Source organism: Amblyomma maculatum, chromosome 3 (genome assembly GCF_055883805.1).
Source record: "Amblyomma maculatum isolate TAMU_Amacu chromosome 3, ASM5588380v1, whole genome shotgun sequence".
Lineage (NCBI taxonomy): Eukaryota > Metazoa > Arthropoda > Arachnida > Ixodida > Ixodidae > Amblyomma > Amblyomma maculatum.
In genome coordinates, this window is record NC_139346.1 from 80,646,301 (window position 1) to 80,662,922 (window position 16,622).

The 16,622-nt window shown below is 43.9% G+C and overlaps 1 protein-coding gene and 1 pseudogene across 2 annotated transcripts in view; one reads left to right on the forward strand and one right to left on the reverse strand.

Annotated features, from left to right (window-relative positions):
* LOC146195071 (uncharacterized) overlaps window positions 1-16,622 on the reverse strand; it is a 90,459-nt gene that overhangs the window by 30,315 nt on the left and 43,522 nt on the right. The window contains exon 3 of one of the 2 annotated variants that reach the window (XM_084597674.1): window positions 8,173-9,641. The exons of the other annotated variant lie outside the window; for it this stretch is intronic. Coding sequence (XP_084453800.1) covers window positions 9,610-9,641 — 32 coding nt within the window. The 3' untranslated portion in view covers window positions 8,173-9,609. Of the gene's footprint in view, window positions 1-8,172; window positions 9,642-16,622 lie in introns of those variants that run through there. 2 annotated transcript variants of the gene reach the window in all.
* Window positions 123-5,422, forward strand: LOC146195072 (uncharacterized; annotated as a pseudogene).

The window sequence follows — 16,622 nt, forward strand, 5'->3', positions numbered from 1 at the left end:
AAGGGTTCTGGTAATGGGGGACTCCGATGTATCGAGGGTTGAGGAGGTTGTCCTCGCAACAGTGAAAGGAGACAGGCGTTTGAAGATGGAGGCACAATCGGGGGAAATGTATGGTAGAATCGATGGCCAAAGACCAGGAGGTCGTAGAGAACAACAAGGATGTAGAAACTCTGGTCATCATCCATGCTGGGCTCAATGATGTCCTGAAGGGGACGCGCCAGAATCTCAAGATGCAGTTAGACGTAGGAGTAAATAACATAAAGGAGGCCTCTGAGAAAGTGCACGTGACTGTATGCAGAATCCCGGAAGTCTAAGGACAGTCCAGCAGAACAGAGTAGTCGAGGCTAACCGGGTCATTAGGAGCCTGAGCCGACAACTTGGGTACAACACAATGGAAATTAACAGGGATTTGTATGAACGAGGCCGTCCTCCAGCCGTTTGGACGAGACGGCATCCACTACAGCTCGGTCACCGGTAGGAGGGTAGGAGGCGGGATAGGCCGCCAGGCAACGTTTTTAGGAGGTCCCAGGGCCCTGAAGCCACCAGTGTAAACACAGGCGACCAGGACAAACCTAGATCAGAGAAACAGAAGACATAGGAGAAGCAACAAGCATAAGTGCAAGAGCCAAATTAATTCAGACATAAGGTATATTAATATGCAAGGTGGGAGGAAATAGAAGAGCAGCTAAAGCAGAAAAAGTTAATGGTTTATGAATTTATGGAGACGTATCTTCAGAACATCGAGCAACCACCCTGTAGCCCCAAATATGAATGGGAATGCTGCAACAGAACAGAGGGCAGCAGAAAGGGAGGGGGAATTGTGGCATTCATCCATGAAAGCACAAATTGGCAAAGAGTCAAACAGGAATGCAAGGAACATTTATGGCTAAAAGAAAACGTGGCAGGAGTAAACACTCCTTGGCTTTACCTGTAGACAGGAGCAACCGCCAGAGAGGAAAACAAAACAATGGTAGAATGTATAGCAGGTGATATTAATGAGCTAGGAAAAGGATGCAAGATAATTATAGTAGGAGAGAATGAATGCTCATGTAGAAGATATGGACGGATACACAGACTCGACAGGTATCATGCTGCTGGATATGTGTGAAAGACACGACTTAGTTGTCTGTAAAAGTACTATTCAAATAAACAACTACCGTCCCATAATAGTGACATCAGTGGTCTACAGGATGGTGATGCAGGTTATAAAGTACACACTGCAGGCATGGGCAGAGAGCAAGGGGTTGCTAGGAGAGCTGCAGGCTGGTTTCCGGAAACAAAGGAGGTTAGTAGACAATCTGTTCTCATTGACACAGTGTATTGAGGTAGCAAAAAAGGAACAGAGACCCCTATTGCTAGCTTTTCTGGATATCAAAGGAGCCTATGACAGTGTACGTCAAGAAGACTTATGGAGTATTCTGGATGTGTTAGGTGGAGAAACCAATCTTTTAAATGATATTTAAAAAGATAACCAGGTGCTAATACAATGGCGAAAAAAGGTGTCGAAGCCTGTAGAGGTAAAGAGGGGGCTTAGACAAGGGTGTCCCCTGTCACCGTTGTTGTTCATGCTGTACCTGCAAGGATCGGAGGCTAAATTAGAAAGACGTGGACTCAGCTTCAACCTTTCCTTATTAAAGCAAGGGAAACTTATCCAACAGTCCTTACCAGGATCAATGTATTCAGACGATATAGTACTGATGGCTGACAACAGGGTAACTATGCAGGAGTTGATAGATATCTGTGGTACAGAGGGAAATAAGTTAGTCTGCAGCTTAGCAATGAAAAATTGGCAGTCTTGATTTCTAATGATAATGAGGCCGGCAAACATAAGATACAGGAGGACATGGCGGAAGTAGTGGATATGATGATGATGAAGTTGGATTTTAATGGCGCAAGGGTGCCTCAGGCCAAAGAGCGCCAAACACAAGGTTAACGGTGTACTCAAGTTTGCGTAATGTGATAGTTGTGATGTTTCATGAAGGGATAAAAAACAGTGGTGTATAGGGCCTAAAAATGCATTTGCTCTGTGATATCATAAAAACAGTGGTTTATAGGGCCTAAAATTCATTTGCGATGAATAATGAGCTGGGAAAAAATTAAAGAAAGTACATGCGGATGCTTTAAAAGATATCATCCGTCCTCTCAAGAAGGAACGGGCTGAGACGGAAGTAGTGGATAAGTGAAAGGATCTTGAGGTGTGGATAAATAATCGATCTTAATATCTAATGGCGCATAAAAATATGTAGCAGCTAAGGGAAGCAGAAACGCAGCCGTTATGAAAAACAGGGCACTGTGGAATTACAATAGGTATGAAGGGGTGCGAGAGATTTGGAAAGGGGTGATGGTTCCTAGTCTTTCTTTTGCCAATGCAGTCCTGTGTATGAGATCAGAAATCCGAGCACAGTTGGAAATTAAACAGGGCGGGGTAGGTAGGCTTCTTCTGGGAGCTAATGGGAATACGCCAAACCAGGGTGTGCAGGGTGACCTGGGATGGTCTTCATTTGAGAGTAGGAAAGCTGGCAGCAAGATAGCATTTGAGCAACGATTGAGAAAAATGGGAGAAAAGCAGTGGGCTAGGAAAGTCTTCAGCTACTTCTATATGAAGAATATTGACAAGAAAATTGGACTGCAGTAGGGTGACAATCCAGGAATTATCAATTAAGAAAAAGGTTGAAGAAATAGAGGGGTCTGTGGAAAACAGGGATGGAGGCCAAATCAGCATTGGAAATGTACAGAACTTTCAAGCAGGAAATAGCCAAAGAAAGCATTTACGATAATTCTAGGAACAGCTCATTGTTGTTCGAGGCTAGGACAGGATTATTGCGGACTAAGACGTACCGAGCCAAGTACCAAGAGGCAGACACGCTGTGCAGTGTGTGTAGGGAGGATGAGAAAATGGTTGAACACTGAATTTCCTGTAAAGGGCTCCACCCTATAGTTCAAGGCAATGAGGCAGATTTAGTCAAAGCATTAGGGTTTAAGGATAATGGAGGAAGGTTGGTTGGTTTGTGGGGTTTAACGTCCCAAAGCAACTCAGGCTATGAGAGACGCCGTAGTGGAGGACTCCGGAAATTTCGACCACCTGGGGTTCTTTAACGTGCACTGACATCGCACAGCACACGGACGCCTTGCTTTTCGCCTCCACCGAAAAGCTGCCGCCGAGGCCGGGATTGGAATGGAATAATGGAATGGAATTGGAATAGTGGAGGAAAAATAGACTTTAAAAGAGTAGGAATAAACAAACTAAGGTTAACTGATTGGTGGCTGAAACCAAGGCAAGAATATGTACATATTATATTACTATTCATGGCTAGGTGGCCTGTGATGCCGTCGCCCGATTCAAAGTATGCATCCATCCATCCATCCAGCAACTTTTCAGCGGCTTTGCTAGCTACCTGCTGTTGTTGTATTCCCCGCAGTTGTGCAGTAGCATTGGCGGTGCTTTTCGCTCTGCAAAATGCTTTGTTTAATTCTGCACTGTTCTTTGAGCGAATGGAAGAGAGATCTGCTTCGACTAATGATGCTTAAGGCGAAGCATCAAGGCAGAGAAAAGCATGCTTGTGCCACTGTGTCGGAGCGGCTACCAGTCGAACCCGGAGATGGTTTCTATGTTCGGCGTGCCGTCGGACACTGCACGGCTTCTGGAATGGGAGCGGCTAATCAAGAGAAATGATCGCAAACTAACTTCGACAAGTGTTGTCTGCGAAACATTTTGATGGCAGTTACATCGAAAGAACGTTCAGTATTACAGTGGATGGCATCATCAATTAGCTGGCCAGGGAGACTGCGCCTCAATCCCAACGCAGTGCCAGCAATATTCGAAAACTATCCGAAGCACCTGCAGCCGGGAGGAACCTCTCTGAACAACCTGCCGCTAAACGGAAAAATCATGGTACTAACAAGTACAATGTTTCTTGTGCCTTGAAGAAAGAAAAAAAATATCTAGCTAGTGTGCAGCAGCAGGTGGTACAAATTAAAGCACAGCATAAGGCACTGAGTGAATCTGAGTTCGAAGCAAAAAACAAATCCCTTCCACGAATGCCGCAGCTGGCTGTTAGGACCTGTTTTCATGCTTCTCAACAAAAATCTGCCAAGGATATGACATATGATGGCAACTGGATTGTTGAATGCATCATGATAAGAATGTGAAGCCCAAAATTATACGAACATCTGCGGAGGGAGAGTATATTTGTTCTGCCAGGAAGAACTTGCCTGCAGAAATATCTCCAATGCTTAAAGGTGGATTTGGACTAAATCCAAATATATTCGCTGCTTGGACAGAGAAGACGACGGGCAGGGACACCTTTGGCTGCCACGGAGGCCTGCTAATAGACAAAATCAAACTTTCTGATCACCTCAACATTAAGTCAGCAGGTAAGTCTCAATATTTGGCTCACCATAAGATTAATGCGAGCCTGCACTGCACCTTAAATGTTGTCCTTGCTCATTTGGAAGTACCGACGATTAACAACTAAATACTGCTTCATTGTTTGAATCATATTTCTGCACTTGAAGTTTGTATGGTTGTTCATTTCTTTTCTCTTCAAGTGACAGGTTTCGTTGATCTTGGTGAACACACCGCAGGTGACCAAATTGTGGAGATCAAGCCTCAAGCGAAGACCAATCGACAACTCCATCAGTAATGGGGCCTCTTGCGAGCCTAATTTTCAGCAGATAGTCCACGCCAATGTTACCACAAGCCAGCTTCCCTCGACAATTTGGTGCCGAAACCCGGGAAGTGTTTGTCAACTGTCCTCAACGGCGACATAGAGCGACTTCAAAAGAAGCAAGCAGCACTATGACAGGCCATCGACAAGATCGTCGCAGCAGTCACCAACCTTCTACAACAGCCTGCAGTCGAAAGCGGTGAGCTCGAAGGACAGTTTGACCTTCTCGTCGAGCAGTCAGAAGAGTTAAAAACAGTCAACGACTGCATTGAAAAGAAAATAGATCGAACTTGAGAGTTGTCCTCAATTCGAGGCAACTATTCACCAGAACGGAGCTCTTTCACCAATTGATAAATTTCAGTACCTAACAAGCTATCTTACAGAGAAGGCTGCTGCAGCTATTGAGGGTTTGTCGTTAAGCAATGAGAACTATGCCATTGCCATCAAGACCCTGACAGAAAGATTTGGCAAGGAGGACGTCAACAGTCAACGACTGCATTGAAAAGAAAATAGATCTTCAGGAACTTGAGAGTTGTCCGCAATTTGAGGCAACTATTCACGAGAACGGAGCTCTTTCACCAATTGATAAATTTCAGTACCTAACAAGCTATCTTACAGAGAAGGCTGCTGCAGCTATTGAGGGTTTGTCGTTAAGCAATGAGAACTATGCCATTGCCATCAAGACCCTGACAGAAAGATTTGGCAAGGAGGACGTCATCATCGAGGAACACATTTGCTCGGTGTTCGTCCGGTAAACAGCCTCCATGACACAGAACGGCTCAGGACCCTCTATGATGAGGTACAGTCTGGGGTCCGAAGCCTCGAGGCACTGGGCGTGACATCGAGCACGTAAAATGATGGCATAATTAATGGAAATATTGTGTGAGGGTCCATCTTTGTTTCTACCGGCGACAGCCTTTCCACCCATAGGATTGGTGGCTTTCAGCAGAGCTTCAACCATGGCGCTTCACCATGAAATCATGTACAAATATCTTGAGAATGATTTTTCTCTTCGCACACTAGCTGGATATCAGCACCATGTTAACATGTTGAACGCTGCTTGCCAGGTTCTGGATATCTGTATGGAGTAAAGCAAGCTTGTGCTATCACAAGCCAGGGATTCGATCCAACGCAACATTTTCCCCAGATGCTATGGACGATATGCACGAGGGTGTCATACCATTTGCACTTAAACACATCATATCTGCTCTAATTTCACAAGGTTTCTTTACCCTTAACCAGCTGAATAAATCAATCACTGAGTGGAGGTAAGACCCAAGGAATGTGCGAAATAAACCAGAAACCATCCGTAAACAATTTCTGCAAGGGGAGGCTACTATGAAAGGTTCCGCCTTAGAGGTTTTCTAGCTCTTCCGCCACCTAACCTTTTTGTTTGGTGAAAGCGCGCCATCTGACAACGAAATTTGGCAGTTTTATTTGCTTCTTCGCGAAATAATGAGCATAATAATGTGCTCGGAAATTTCTTTTTTGTGCATTGCTTTTCTACAGAGAAAGATTGACATTTTTGTTTTACTTCAAGGTCCTGTTTCCAACCGTGACATATCCATGCAAGATGCACTACATGATTCATTACCCATCTTGCAATGAAAAGCTTGGGCCTTTAACCGAGCTTTAGGCTATGAGGTTCGAGGCGAAACATCAATACTTCAAGGACATTGCTCGCAGAATACACAATTCCAAGAACCTGGCCTACAGCCTGGCAGTAAGACATCAATATTTTCAGTGTTTTTCTCTAACCGTCGAGGCCGGCAGAAACTACAACTGGATGTGTGCCTGTAAATTTTGAGAATCTTCCTGACAAAATCAAGGCATTACTTTCTGCGCAAAACCTTGAAAGCACTCATTGTTATGCAGTAAGAGAAGTTCTTATAGATGGAAGAACGTACGAGGCAGGATGTGTTGTTGCAGATGTCCCGAATAATGCTCTGCCGAAATTTGTGCAACTTCGTGACCTATTTCATGTCAACAAGGTATTGATATTCTTCGGGAGACTGCTTGAAACTCTGCTTTGATGAGCACTTCCATGTCTATGTTGTGTCTGCTACTCAGGAAGAAAAAGTGTTAAAATCGTTTTGTGTAATTAATTGTTGACACCATCAACTGATTACGCATTATATGCATACATTGCACTACCACATGTGTCTTCATTCACAGTGCACTAATTTTGTTAATATGTGTAATGTGCGCATGCTGCAATTGCGTGCCTTTGTTACTTCTTGTTTTGATTTTTCGCAACAATATCTGTTTCCAAAGATATTACTTTGCGTCTCTCTTTCTTGCAGGATCGAAACAAAATATGAATTTGATCATCAAATACGAAGTCTCTTTAGATGCCAGGTCCAAAAACAAAATATAAAATTCCTTTTTTATACTAACAGAAGAGAAATTGCAACCTACTTCTCAATATATGACTAGTGGACTAGAATTAAGAGATGTAAATAATGGAAGTTGTTTTATGATTCCTTCATTTTATGTAGCTGGCGCATTGGGAGCCTGGATTATATATATGTAAGACAATCTCGAAAAGTACATGATACACTGTATTCAGCTTGATAATTTACAGAAATCTTTTATTTAGTCACACTGGGAGAGCTATATGTCAAATGGCGGTTCTTTACTTGGCGACGCAATAATCGCAGAGCTAGTATAAGTAGAGCGGTGAGCCGCAGTGCACTGGCGGCAGCTGGCTTGAGCAGAAACTTGATAGTATTGTGGTTATCGGTCTTGCCAGCAATTTGCCGCTGATCAGTGATCCTCAAGAGTAATTCAATCCTGATATTCGGCTCAGTATTCCAGATGCCAATAAATTTAGCACGCTTTATTTCTGACATCAGCGCTAGCGAGCCGCCGTGTTGTTCGCGTACGGTCTGTGGGAGGAGGGGCCAACGCGGCGGTGTTTACGGTGGTCGATGAGGTGCTGCCATCGTGTGGGGATTGACCGCACTGTTGATGCCTTGTCGGACGGCACTCCGGAAACTATGTTATAAATAGGATATTTGCAAATGCTGCTTCATTCCGCGTTCAGCAGATCACCGCGTCACTTCCTTTGCACTTTATGGGCAATGGCAGCCGTAACCGAGAACCGTGGCGAGCTGTGTAAGCACAGATAACCGCGATTAGCGGTTAAACGTGGTTAAGTTCAGTAACCTCGGTTAAGCGTAACCGTGGTTAAGCCGGCCGTGTAATGAGGGTATAACACAGGAACGAGTTAATTGGAATAAAATGGGTAAAGCCTTTGCCCTACAGTAGGTACAGTCCAGCTGATGATGACGTCCACTATCGACCGCAGTCCCGACGGGCACGGCCACACTCTCAAGCTTGCCACACCAACTCCAGCGTAAAGGCCGGCGTGGTGGGAAGCACGACCGCTGATGAACCCCCCGTGGCTGCAGGATCAGGGAAGAGCTGTAGCCCGCTACTGCATGGACGAAACTAGTGTGTGGTGTTCACGAAGCTTGACCAGATCCAATCGCAGCGTCCTAGCACGAAAAGTGCAAAAATAAACAGCTTTACCTGTATTTGCCTCGACCGACTGCTCTACTATAGGATAGTGGAAAACGTTCACTAAACCGTAATTAGTAAATTTTTCATACTAAAGCGTGTCGCAAAATATGGTGACTGATTGCACAAGCAGTGTTCATATTCGATAATTCGCAGCACAGCCGGGTCGAAAGCCATTGCAGTAGGCCACTGCCTCCAGACAGGCAGTTTGTTAACCCTATAGTATTTTTTACAGAATTTTAATGATAACTGAAAGCTTTCTTGTGTGAGCATCACCAATATTTGCCGACAGCCCCACGGAATGTGACAAAGAGAACTCAAAGGCGCGCATCCTTGCCTAATGCTACAAAGAGGTCTTGAAGTGTGTTCCTGCATAACTACAAAGTTATTTTCGATGCACCATAGGTATCCGTTTTGACACAAATTGTAATTTTTAATGCCTTATGAGAAATGATGCAGGCTGAACACTGCCATTGCAGAGCTCTACTTTAAGCATGTTGCACACAGCGCTCAAAAATCAAGCTGCTTCTTCCCCGTCTGTTACTGGATCCATGGTGAATCAGTGGTGCCCAAATGAATTTTTGGTCTTGCATGAGCATCACACGGACATGTTTACACACTCAGAAATTGTTGAGCAAGACCAGATTGTTGTGCATACAGTGCCTTTGCACAAAGAATGTTCCACTTTTGAAGGACCCAAAAAGGAAGCTTCTGTGAATTGTAAAAGTCAAGCACGACAGGTGGCAGCCGACAAAGGGGTCATGCGTATGCCATGTGAGTATTGTCCGCTTTTGTTTTTCGAGTCCATAACTTATTGTTTTGTATGTATGGCGAGTGCTCTTTTCTTCCACTCGTTGATTTTTTACAAGACTTTTGGCAGCCAGTGCACTGAAATGCACTATAAAAACTGCCATGTAACGAGCCAGTGCTTTGTGCCTGCATCATCAAACTGTACAATGTCAATATCTTTCAAGCGTGCAAAAATAGGTTGGATGTGCGTTTATGATCTTAATTTTATGACGTTATATAACAAAACTCATTTTGCAGCTCTGACATTGCCTCTCAGGCCCACTTTGAAGACAACTTCGAAAGAAATCAGGCCGACGCCGGCAGAAGATGTTGAAACCCAAATGCTGTGCCAACCGTGTTTATCTTTAGCCACACAACATACAATATTTTGATATCAGCTTACGTTTATAAGGTCGCTTGCCACCACAATGTTTTTCGAATGTCAACGGCGTCAACGTGCTGGCGCTTGCAATCACAGGCTTAGAGCTAATTCCGGGAAGGGCACTTTTACTTGCACTTTCAACTTGTTTTATTTTGCGGTTGCAGCTGCGCCACGGCAGAGGAAGCCACCAAAAGAAAGAACGAGACCTCCCGTGTCAACCGTGACATGTACCAGAGGGCTGTCGACGTGTCAAGAAGTTTCACTAACTGTCGCTGCATCAGCTGAAAGGAAGGAAACAGCTTCAGCGTGCTTCACAAGCAACAGCGAACTACATCCAGAACATGACTGCAGCCCACAAGCAGCAACCCTGAGTTATTCGCCAAGTGAAAGAAACAATGCACAATCTCTGGCTTCTGGTGCATTATACACTGCAGTGTATAACCAACAATCTGCTAATAGTTTCTGTGCAGAGCTAAATAAGCAACTTGCAGGCATGACGACGAAATATAACCCGCTCCTTATGCACACAGCAAGGCAAATACAATTCAGGCACTTAAAAGGAAAGTGAATAAGCTAGAGAATAACTCAAGGAAAGTGCATAAACAACAGTCTTAAACAAAGATTAATTGTAAGCACTTTCATGAAACAGTACTCAGGAGAACAAGTGGCCACCACAAATAATCCGGCAAGCTTAATTTCAGTCATGAAACAGTGAGGATTGAGACTTGGGTACCCACTTTCGTCCAATAAAATGCATGCGCATCGCCTCAAGAAATTTAAGCAATGGACACTGAGGTGGTCGACTTGCTAAAGATGAAGGCACAAGGCATGGGAGATGTTAAGAAAGACTGCGCCCTTTCTTTCAATGAAATGTAGCTCGCCGAGAGATATGAACTTCATTGTGTTGCAGATGCTGTAAAAGTGCCCCTCGTATTTGTGGTAAATGACATTACTTAAGGATGAAGTAAGGAATTGCATACCATTTCACTAGAAGTCATGTAGACCGCCCGACCCTCAAGGGATGCGTTCTCAGGTTGTTGGACTCTGTGCCAAAATTTCACCGAGATTCCACGTCATGACTTTTGACATTGGAGCTTCAAACCAGGCTATAGGCGGAAGCTTCGATTTGCAGACCACAGGAATGTTGATACTACTTGTGCAATAGCTAGCACATTCTCGTCTAGAAGGTAAGGAGCTTTCTTTTGCTGCACATGCACTATCTGTCCCTAAATATCAGAGGCCACTTTTTGAATTCTTCTGTTTTCACTCTTCAGTCATAGCAGAGAATACGTCACCATGGCTTGCCATCTAACAAAGTAAGCATGAATCATGTACTATAATGAGCAAAAGTGGCATACTCCATGCAGCGGGTGCCAGAGCAAGATAGATAGATGGATGCTAGAAGCCTTTCAAATAGGGTCGTGATAGGAATTACCAAGATGAACCTTTCTTTTTTGTTTTTAACTTACATTATCTGTCAACTTTGATGACTTTCCTTTAAGTCTCGGGTTACCTTTAAATACCAGTGTCAAATTTGTATTTAGCTTCCATGCGTCCCGTTCCTCCTAATTATCTACCAATATTCCAAACTTCTCTTGCTTACATCTACTGCCGATTCTTTCACGCTTCCTTTGTTACCTCAACCACAGGGCCTCGGCTAGAATGACTATATCCGCGTCAACATCTGGATGGATGCTGCCACACTCCAGTTTAAGATGTTCAATTGTTTTTGAGCACCTACCGCACATAGCACAAGTTTCATTTTCTTGATTAACTTCCTTCTGTAGCTTCGGGTTCTCAGACATCCGATCTAGCTTCAAAAAGAAGGCCACTGCCTATTGACTTGTCATAAAAGGTTTCGTTCTTAATTAGCTTTCCATATTCTATATATGTCATGGGTCAGCTTCTTTTCCATTGAATTATTCTAGTTTATGGCCTCTGTGTTATTTACCTGTCGTTTAAAGGGGTCATGACAGCTAACATTTGAGGACAAACTGATTATTGTGTTCCACTCCACCCATGTTAAACTAAATATCCTCGAAATTTGATCTTATTCGGTGCAGTAGATAGTTTTAAAATGATTTTTTATTATTAATATCGAATGCAGCTTTCCGGTCTGGGAACCACTGGCCACTGACGTCACGAGATCTGATCCCCATGTCTGCCATTCGTGGTGTCGGAGGTGCTCTTGCATGCACGCCGTGGACGGTGGTCACTGGCAGCTTTTTCTTCAGCAAAATATTTTATTCGCATACCTTTTTTTCTTTGACAAGCCATGTAGGCAGGGCAGTAGAAATATTTTCCACTCAAGCAATTGCTGCACTATCATGTTTGAAAGAATAGCCGGCATACAATGCCAGAGCAGAACAGTTGAGATTGTGGCACAACCATCTATGAAAGTCGTGCAGAAGTGGTTTGCAATTTACAACATATCGAACAGAACTGCTCATATCCACCAAAGAGATGCTGACAAGATGCAATTCTGTGCCACTGAAAAACGCCTGCTCTGGCTCGAACATGAGCTTCCATGGTATCTGGAGGATTTACATAACGCAAGAGGCACGGGAAGAACTTTTTCAGCTCTAAAACATACGATGCATTAACACTCACCAGCAAGCCTACTGTGCTTTTTGTGAGGCACCTCCTTGCGAGTGAGTTACTGGAAATGCTTGGTCGAGACATTTCAAGTTATAGAAGTTTTTTTTTTTTTTTTAAGTTGTATGTGGTGTATTCTGTCAAGATGCTAGCTGCTCCCAAAGTGACAGTAGTGCGCAGCTGTTGAAAAGTTTATAAAATTCATATTAATGCTCTGAAAGGTTGCCGTGAACACCAGCTTTAAATTGCTTTTTTTTTTCAAGCTTAAATTAGCCTCTTGCTATATTTCGCACCACATTCAACCCTATTCCGTCTATATTGCAAGTTATACCACGCATCTTCCTCCCCCCCCCCCCCCCCTCTAGTCTTCTGCACCAGGCGCCTCTGCTCTACAAAGGTATGTCTGGTGCTTCTCAAGTGTGAAAAAATTGTGCTGAGACATTAATATATTAGAGCAATTTTCCCAACTTCTTGTTTATGTATTCCATTTTTATTGAAGCATTCATGGGTCATTGTAACCTTATTTTTGATGTTTTTGTTTCAGTTTGGGTCCATTGCCTTCTCAAGTATGCTTCCCTCTTGACAGTGTTCCAGCTCCAGCAATAACGCCATGCGTATCACCAAAGTAGGTGTTTACTGCGTCCTGAGATTTTTGTTTTACACTTTCTGTACATTTCTTCCTTTCATTTTTTTTCTTTTCTTTGTTTTTGTCTCCCCCCCCCCCTTACCCCTTAATTTATATTCTGCTTCTACAGTGTACATCGCTGGATTCGTTGTGATGTCCGCAGACGAGTGCAGGAAATGCAGTGCCTGCCCTGGCCTGCGCGAGACCACTATGTGTCTAAACTTGCGACCCTTATAGGTCTGCATAACAGAAAAGCCCTAACTTTTCCAAAGTCAAAATTTGTTGCTCTGCTTGCAATTCAGAAGAAAGCTATTGACATTGCTGTGCCTCATGTTCCAAAGCAAATGGTACTGAAGAGACTGACAGAGCTCACAGTGCCTTTTAGCCTGTCCAGCTAGGGAAGATCACGCCACTAACATGGCGAAGAAAATCATAGAAAAATTTGTTAGGCCATACCTTGTCAATGTAGGAAAAATAGTAACTGATCAAGCAGCTTACCGGAAAAAACTGCTGAGCAAGCTGCTGCACCGCAAGGTGCTGTGTGTTGTTGCCTGGCGAGTTTGTTTTGCAAATGAAGAACTACACAAGTAGTCATCATGCAGTGACTGAACTTTGTAAATAATGAAATGTTTGTGTGTACCTCTTGATTGTGCTTGCCCATGTTGTTTTTCTGTGTCCACTTCAAGAATTTTGTAAATAAGGAAATGTGTCTTTAATTGCCCAAACATTTGCTTCCTAATTTAGTTCACAAAGTGGCTAGTTTCATTGCAACCGGTAGAGATCTAGTGCCAAAAATGTTATAAGTATTCGCATATCATTGAAAGTGTAACGAAAAACTAACAACTAGTGTAGGAGGCATCTATGTCAGTCGCATTCACTGCCCTGTGCCATAATTCTAGTGTAAGCATCATTCGTTTGACCCCACTTGCTCGGCTGGACCCTCTACATGTACAGTCGACGTCACCCTTGTGTGGAGCGCTCGGGCAGTGCTCATCCCGCAATAGAAACTGAAATTAAAAATCAGCCCACGATTTGCGGACAAAGTGCTCATGCTCATCTTCTTCGCAGGTCTGTGTGGGTCTACTTCCGCACAAGCACTGCTTGTAAAAAGTAGAAACTGCGACGAGGTATCGATTTTTATGCAGGGAAGTGCGCCGATCGAGCGCTCTACACAAGGGTGACGTCGACTGTACAGGTATAGGAGTAAAAAAATTGAAAAAGCATTGCATTCAGTCTGTAGCACATACAAACAAGTGAAAACTAGAAATAAGCTGCAAGTCGCTCATGTGATAATTGCACACCTTCATGCTATGATGAGCCGCGTAGTTTACAAACGAGGTATTAGCTGTTCTACCTTTTCGAGCAAATACACCCCGTGCACCATCCATTGGGGCGCCACTGAAAGCCCCGTAGCAGCCGCTCTCGGCAGTGTTTCCGAGACTCCAGATGGGCGCCCATAGCTGACACTGCGAGAATGGCCGAAGTTCGTGACTGCAATTTCCCGTTCAGGTTCCAGAACATTATTTTTACAGTGACAGCGAAACAAAGGGTCGAATTTTATATCAGAGTGGCTATATTCATGACGTTGCAGCCCTCTGAGACAACCCAGTGCGCATCCGTACAAAGTGCATGGCGCAGACAAGCATAACGAAGGCCAGCTACAAAGTGGAGCTGGTGGTGAGTAGTGCTTCCTTAATGGCGGATTAATCATTCTGAGTAGCTTTATTTTAAGCATGAAGTTTTTGCTTATGGTAAGTGTATTTGATGAGCACATACCTGCGCGCCACTATGTGGACCAGCTCCTCAAATCATCGCTTCACAAAGCATTCCCGTAAATGCTCAGTACTTGAAAAATCCCAACTCATACACCAAAACCTTAAAAATCGCGTATAGAATTTCATTGCCTGTCAACAAGGAGTACACGCACGGTGTGCAGAATTGAGTAGCTGAGCATGCTGTAGAAATTTATTGAACTCCCATTATTCATCTGCAAGGCAGAAACAGAAGCGTGCACGTTGAGCATAGGCAGATGGAGTCATATCGGCTACCCCTGTTGTACACAGATAACTGCAGCTGGCGCTATGGGCAGTTATGCAAGAAGCATTTGGCACGCAAGACTTTACACAGTATGCAGATGTGGATGCTAAATGATCAGCACAGAATAGCTCACAGATGAAATTGTTGCCCAAGTCAGGAAAGTGCCTGCCATTGACCAAGAGTAGGATGATGAAGAGGATGAAGGTGACACTGTCCACAAAACGGTTACCACCTTCGAAGCACTCCATCATATAAAAGGCCTGAAATCATACTTTGAGCAAAATGCTCACATCTGAAGATATAAATCGGCTTGTGCTAATGGAGGCACAAATATCGTCAAAAGCTGTTAGTCAGTTCAGTCAAGGTTGACTAACTTCTTTCAGATGTGCTAAGTAATCATTAAAGCATATGTTGTCAGAAGGCATTGCTTGTAACAGACTCATGCGTAGTCATAGACCAAATTCTGTCCTAATAGTATTTGGATTCTACAGACTTCTCTTGCAACAGACCAAAACCCTGGGCACTATTGAGGTCTGTTATAATGCAATTATACTGTACTTCAACTATAAAACAATGTGCACGTTAACCAAAAATTATTTTTTGTTTTGTGCACCACAGTACTGTTTCGCATATGTGAACTGTTCATCTTTACAGGGTACATAGTCTAGTTTTGATAGCTGGCATTGACAGCAACCTGAAGTTCACAGTAGTAGAATGTTGGAGCCTATGGAAGGCAGATTCACAGAGGAACACTTGGAGCCCCAAGGCTTGGAAAACCGATCCCCGTCCTTGGTCTGCGGCCACCAAAGATGCTACCAGGAACATCAGCAATGGCGCCATATGTGTCTGTTCGGGATGAACAGTTTCAACTTTGTCCAGACTTACTTCGCCCTTGCCTGGATGAAGCCAAACGCATATTCAACTACCGACTCAGCTGTGCAAGGTTTGTTGAAACGCACTATTTTCTGCAGTGTCACCACTGGCCTGATGACAAGATGCTAGATTATTTAATGTGCCCCTCCTGAAAGCTCATGCAATGTCCTTTATCAACTTCTTTTCAGGAGGTGCGCTGAAAACACCTTTGGGGTGATGGTATCCAGATTTCGAATTTTTCAACGAGTGATAATCTGCTGATACGAGTGAAAACGTATCAACAACCTTAGATATGCGGATGATACCACTTTAATGGCAGAAAGTGAAGTGGAACTCAAGAGACTTCTGATCCGCGTACAAGAAGAGAGTGAGAAGTTTGGGCTTAAACTGAACATTAAAAAGACAAAGATCATGGCGTCTTGCCCTATCAAGTCCTGGAGCATCAATGGACAAGAAGTGGAAGCTGTGACAGATTTTCTGTTCTTGGGCTCCAAGATTACCTTGGAAGGAGACTGCAGCCATGAAATTAGGAGACGCCTGCTTCTGGGAAAGAAAGCAATGGTTAGCCTTGACCGCCTAGTAAAGAGCAGAGACATTAGTCTGCCAACCAAGGTTCGTATAACTCGTGCTATGGTCTTTCCAGTTGTGATGTATGGATGCGAGAGTTGGACTGTGAAAAAGGCTGACCGCCGAAGAATTGACGTGTTTGAATTGTGGTGCTGGCGAAGACTCTTGAGAGTTCCTTGGACTGCCAGAAGATCAAATCAGTCGATATTGTCGACCATAAACCCTGACTGCTCATTGGAGGGTCAAATTTTAAAGTTAAAGCTCAGCTACTTTGGTCATCTGATGAGAAGAGAGGAGTCGCTGGAGAAAGATTTGATGTTGGGAAAGGTTGAGGGTCGCCGGAGAAGGGGTAGGCAGCGAACGCGTTGGTTAGATGGCATCCTCGAGGCACTGCAGATGAAGTTATGTGATGTTAGGAAGATAGTGAGAGACCGGAAAGCGTGGCGTGACATGGTCCATAGGGTCACGAAGAGTCGGACACGACTGAACGACTAAACTGAACTGAACTGATAATCTGCTCCCCGATAATGCAGACTACGTGTGATTGCAGTGTGTGTGCTGCACA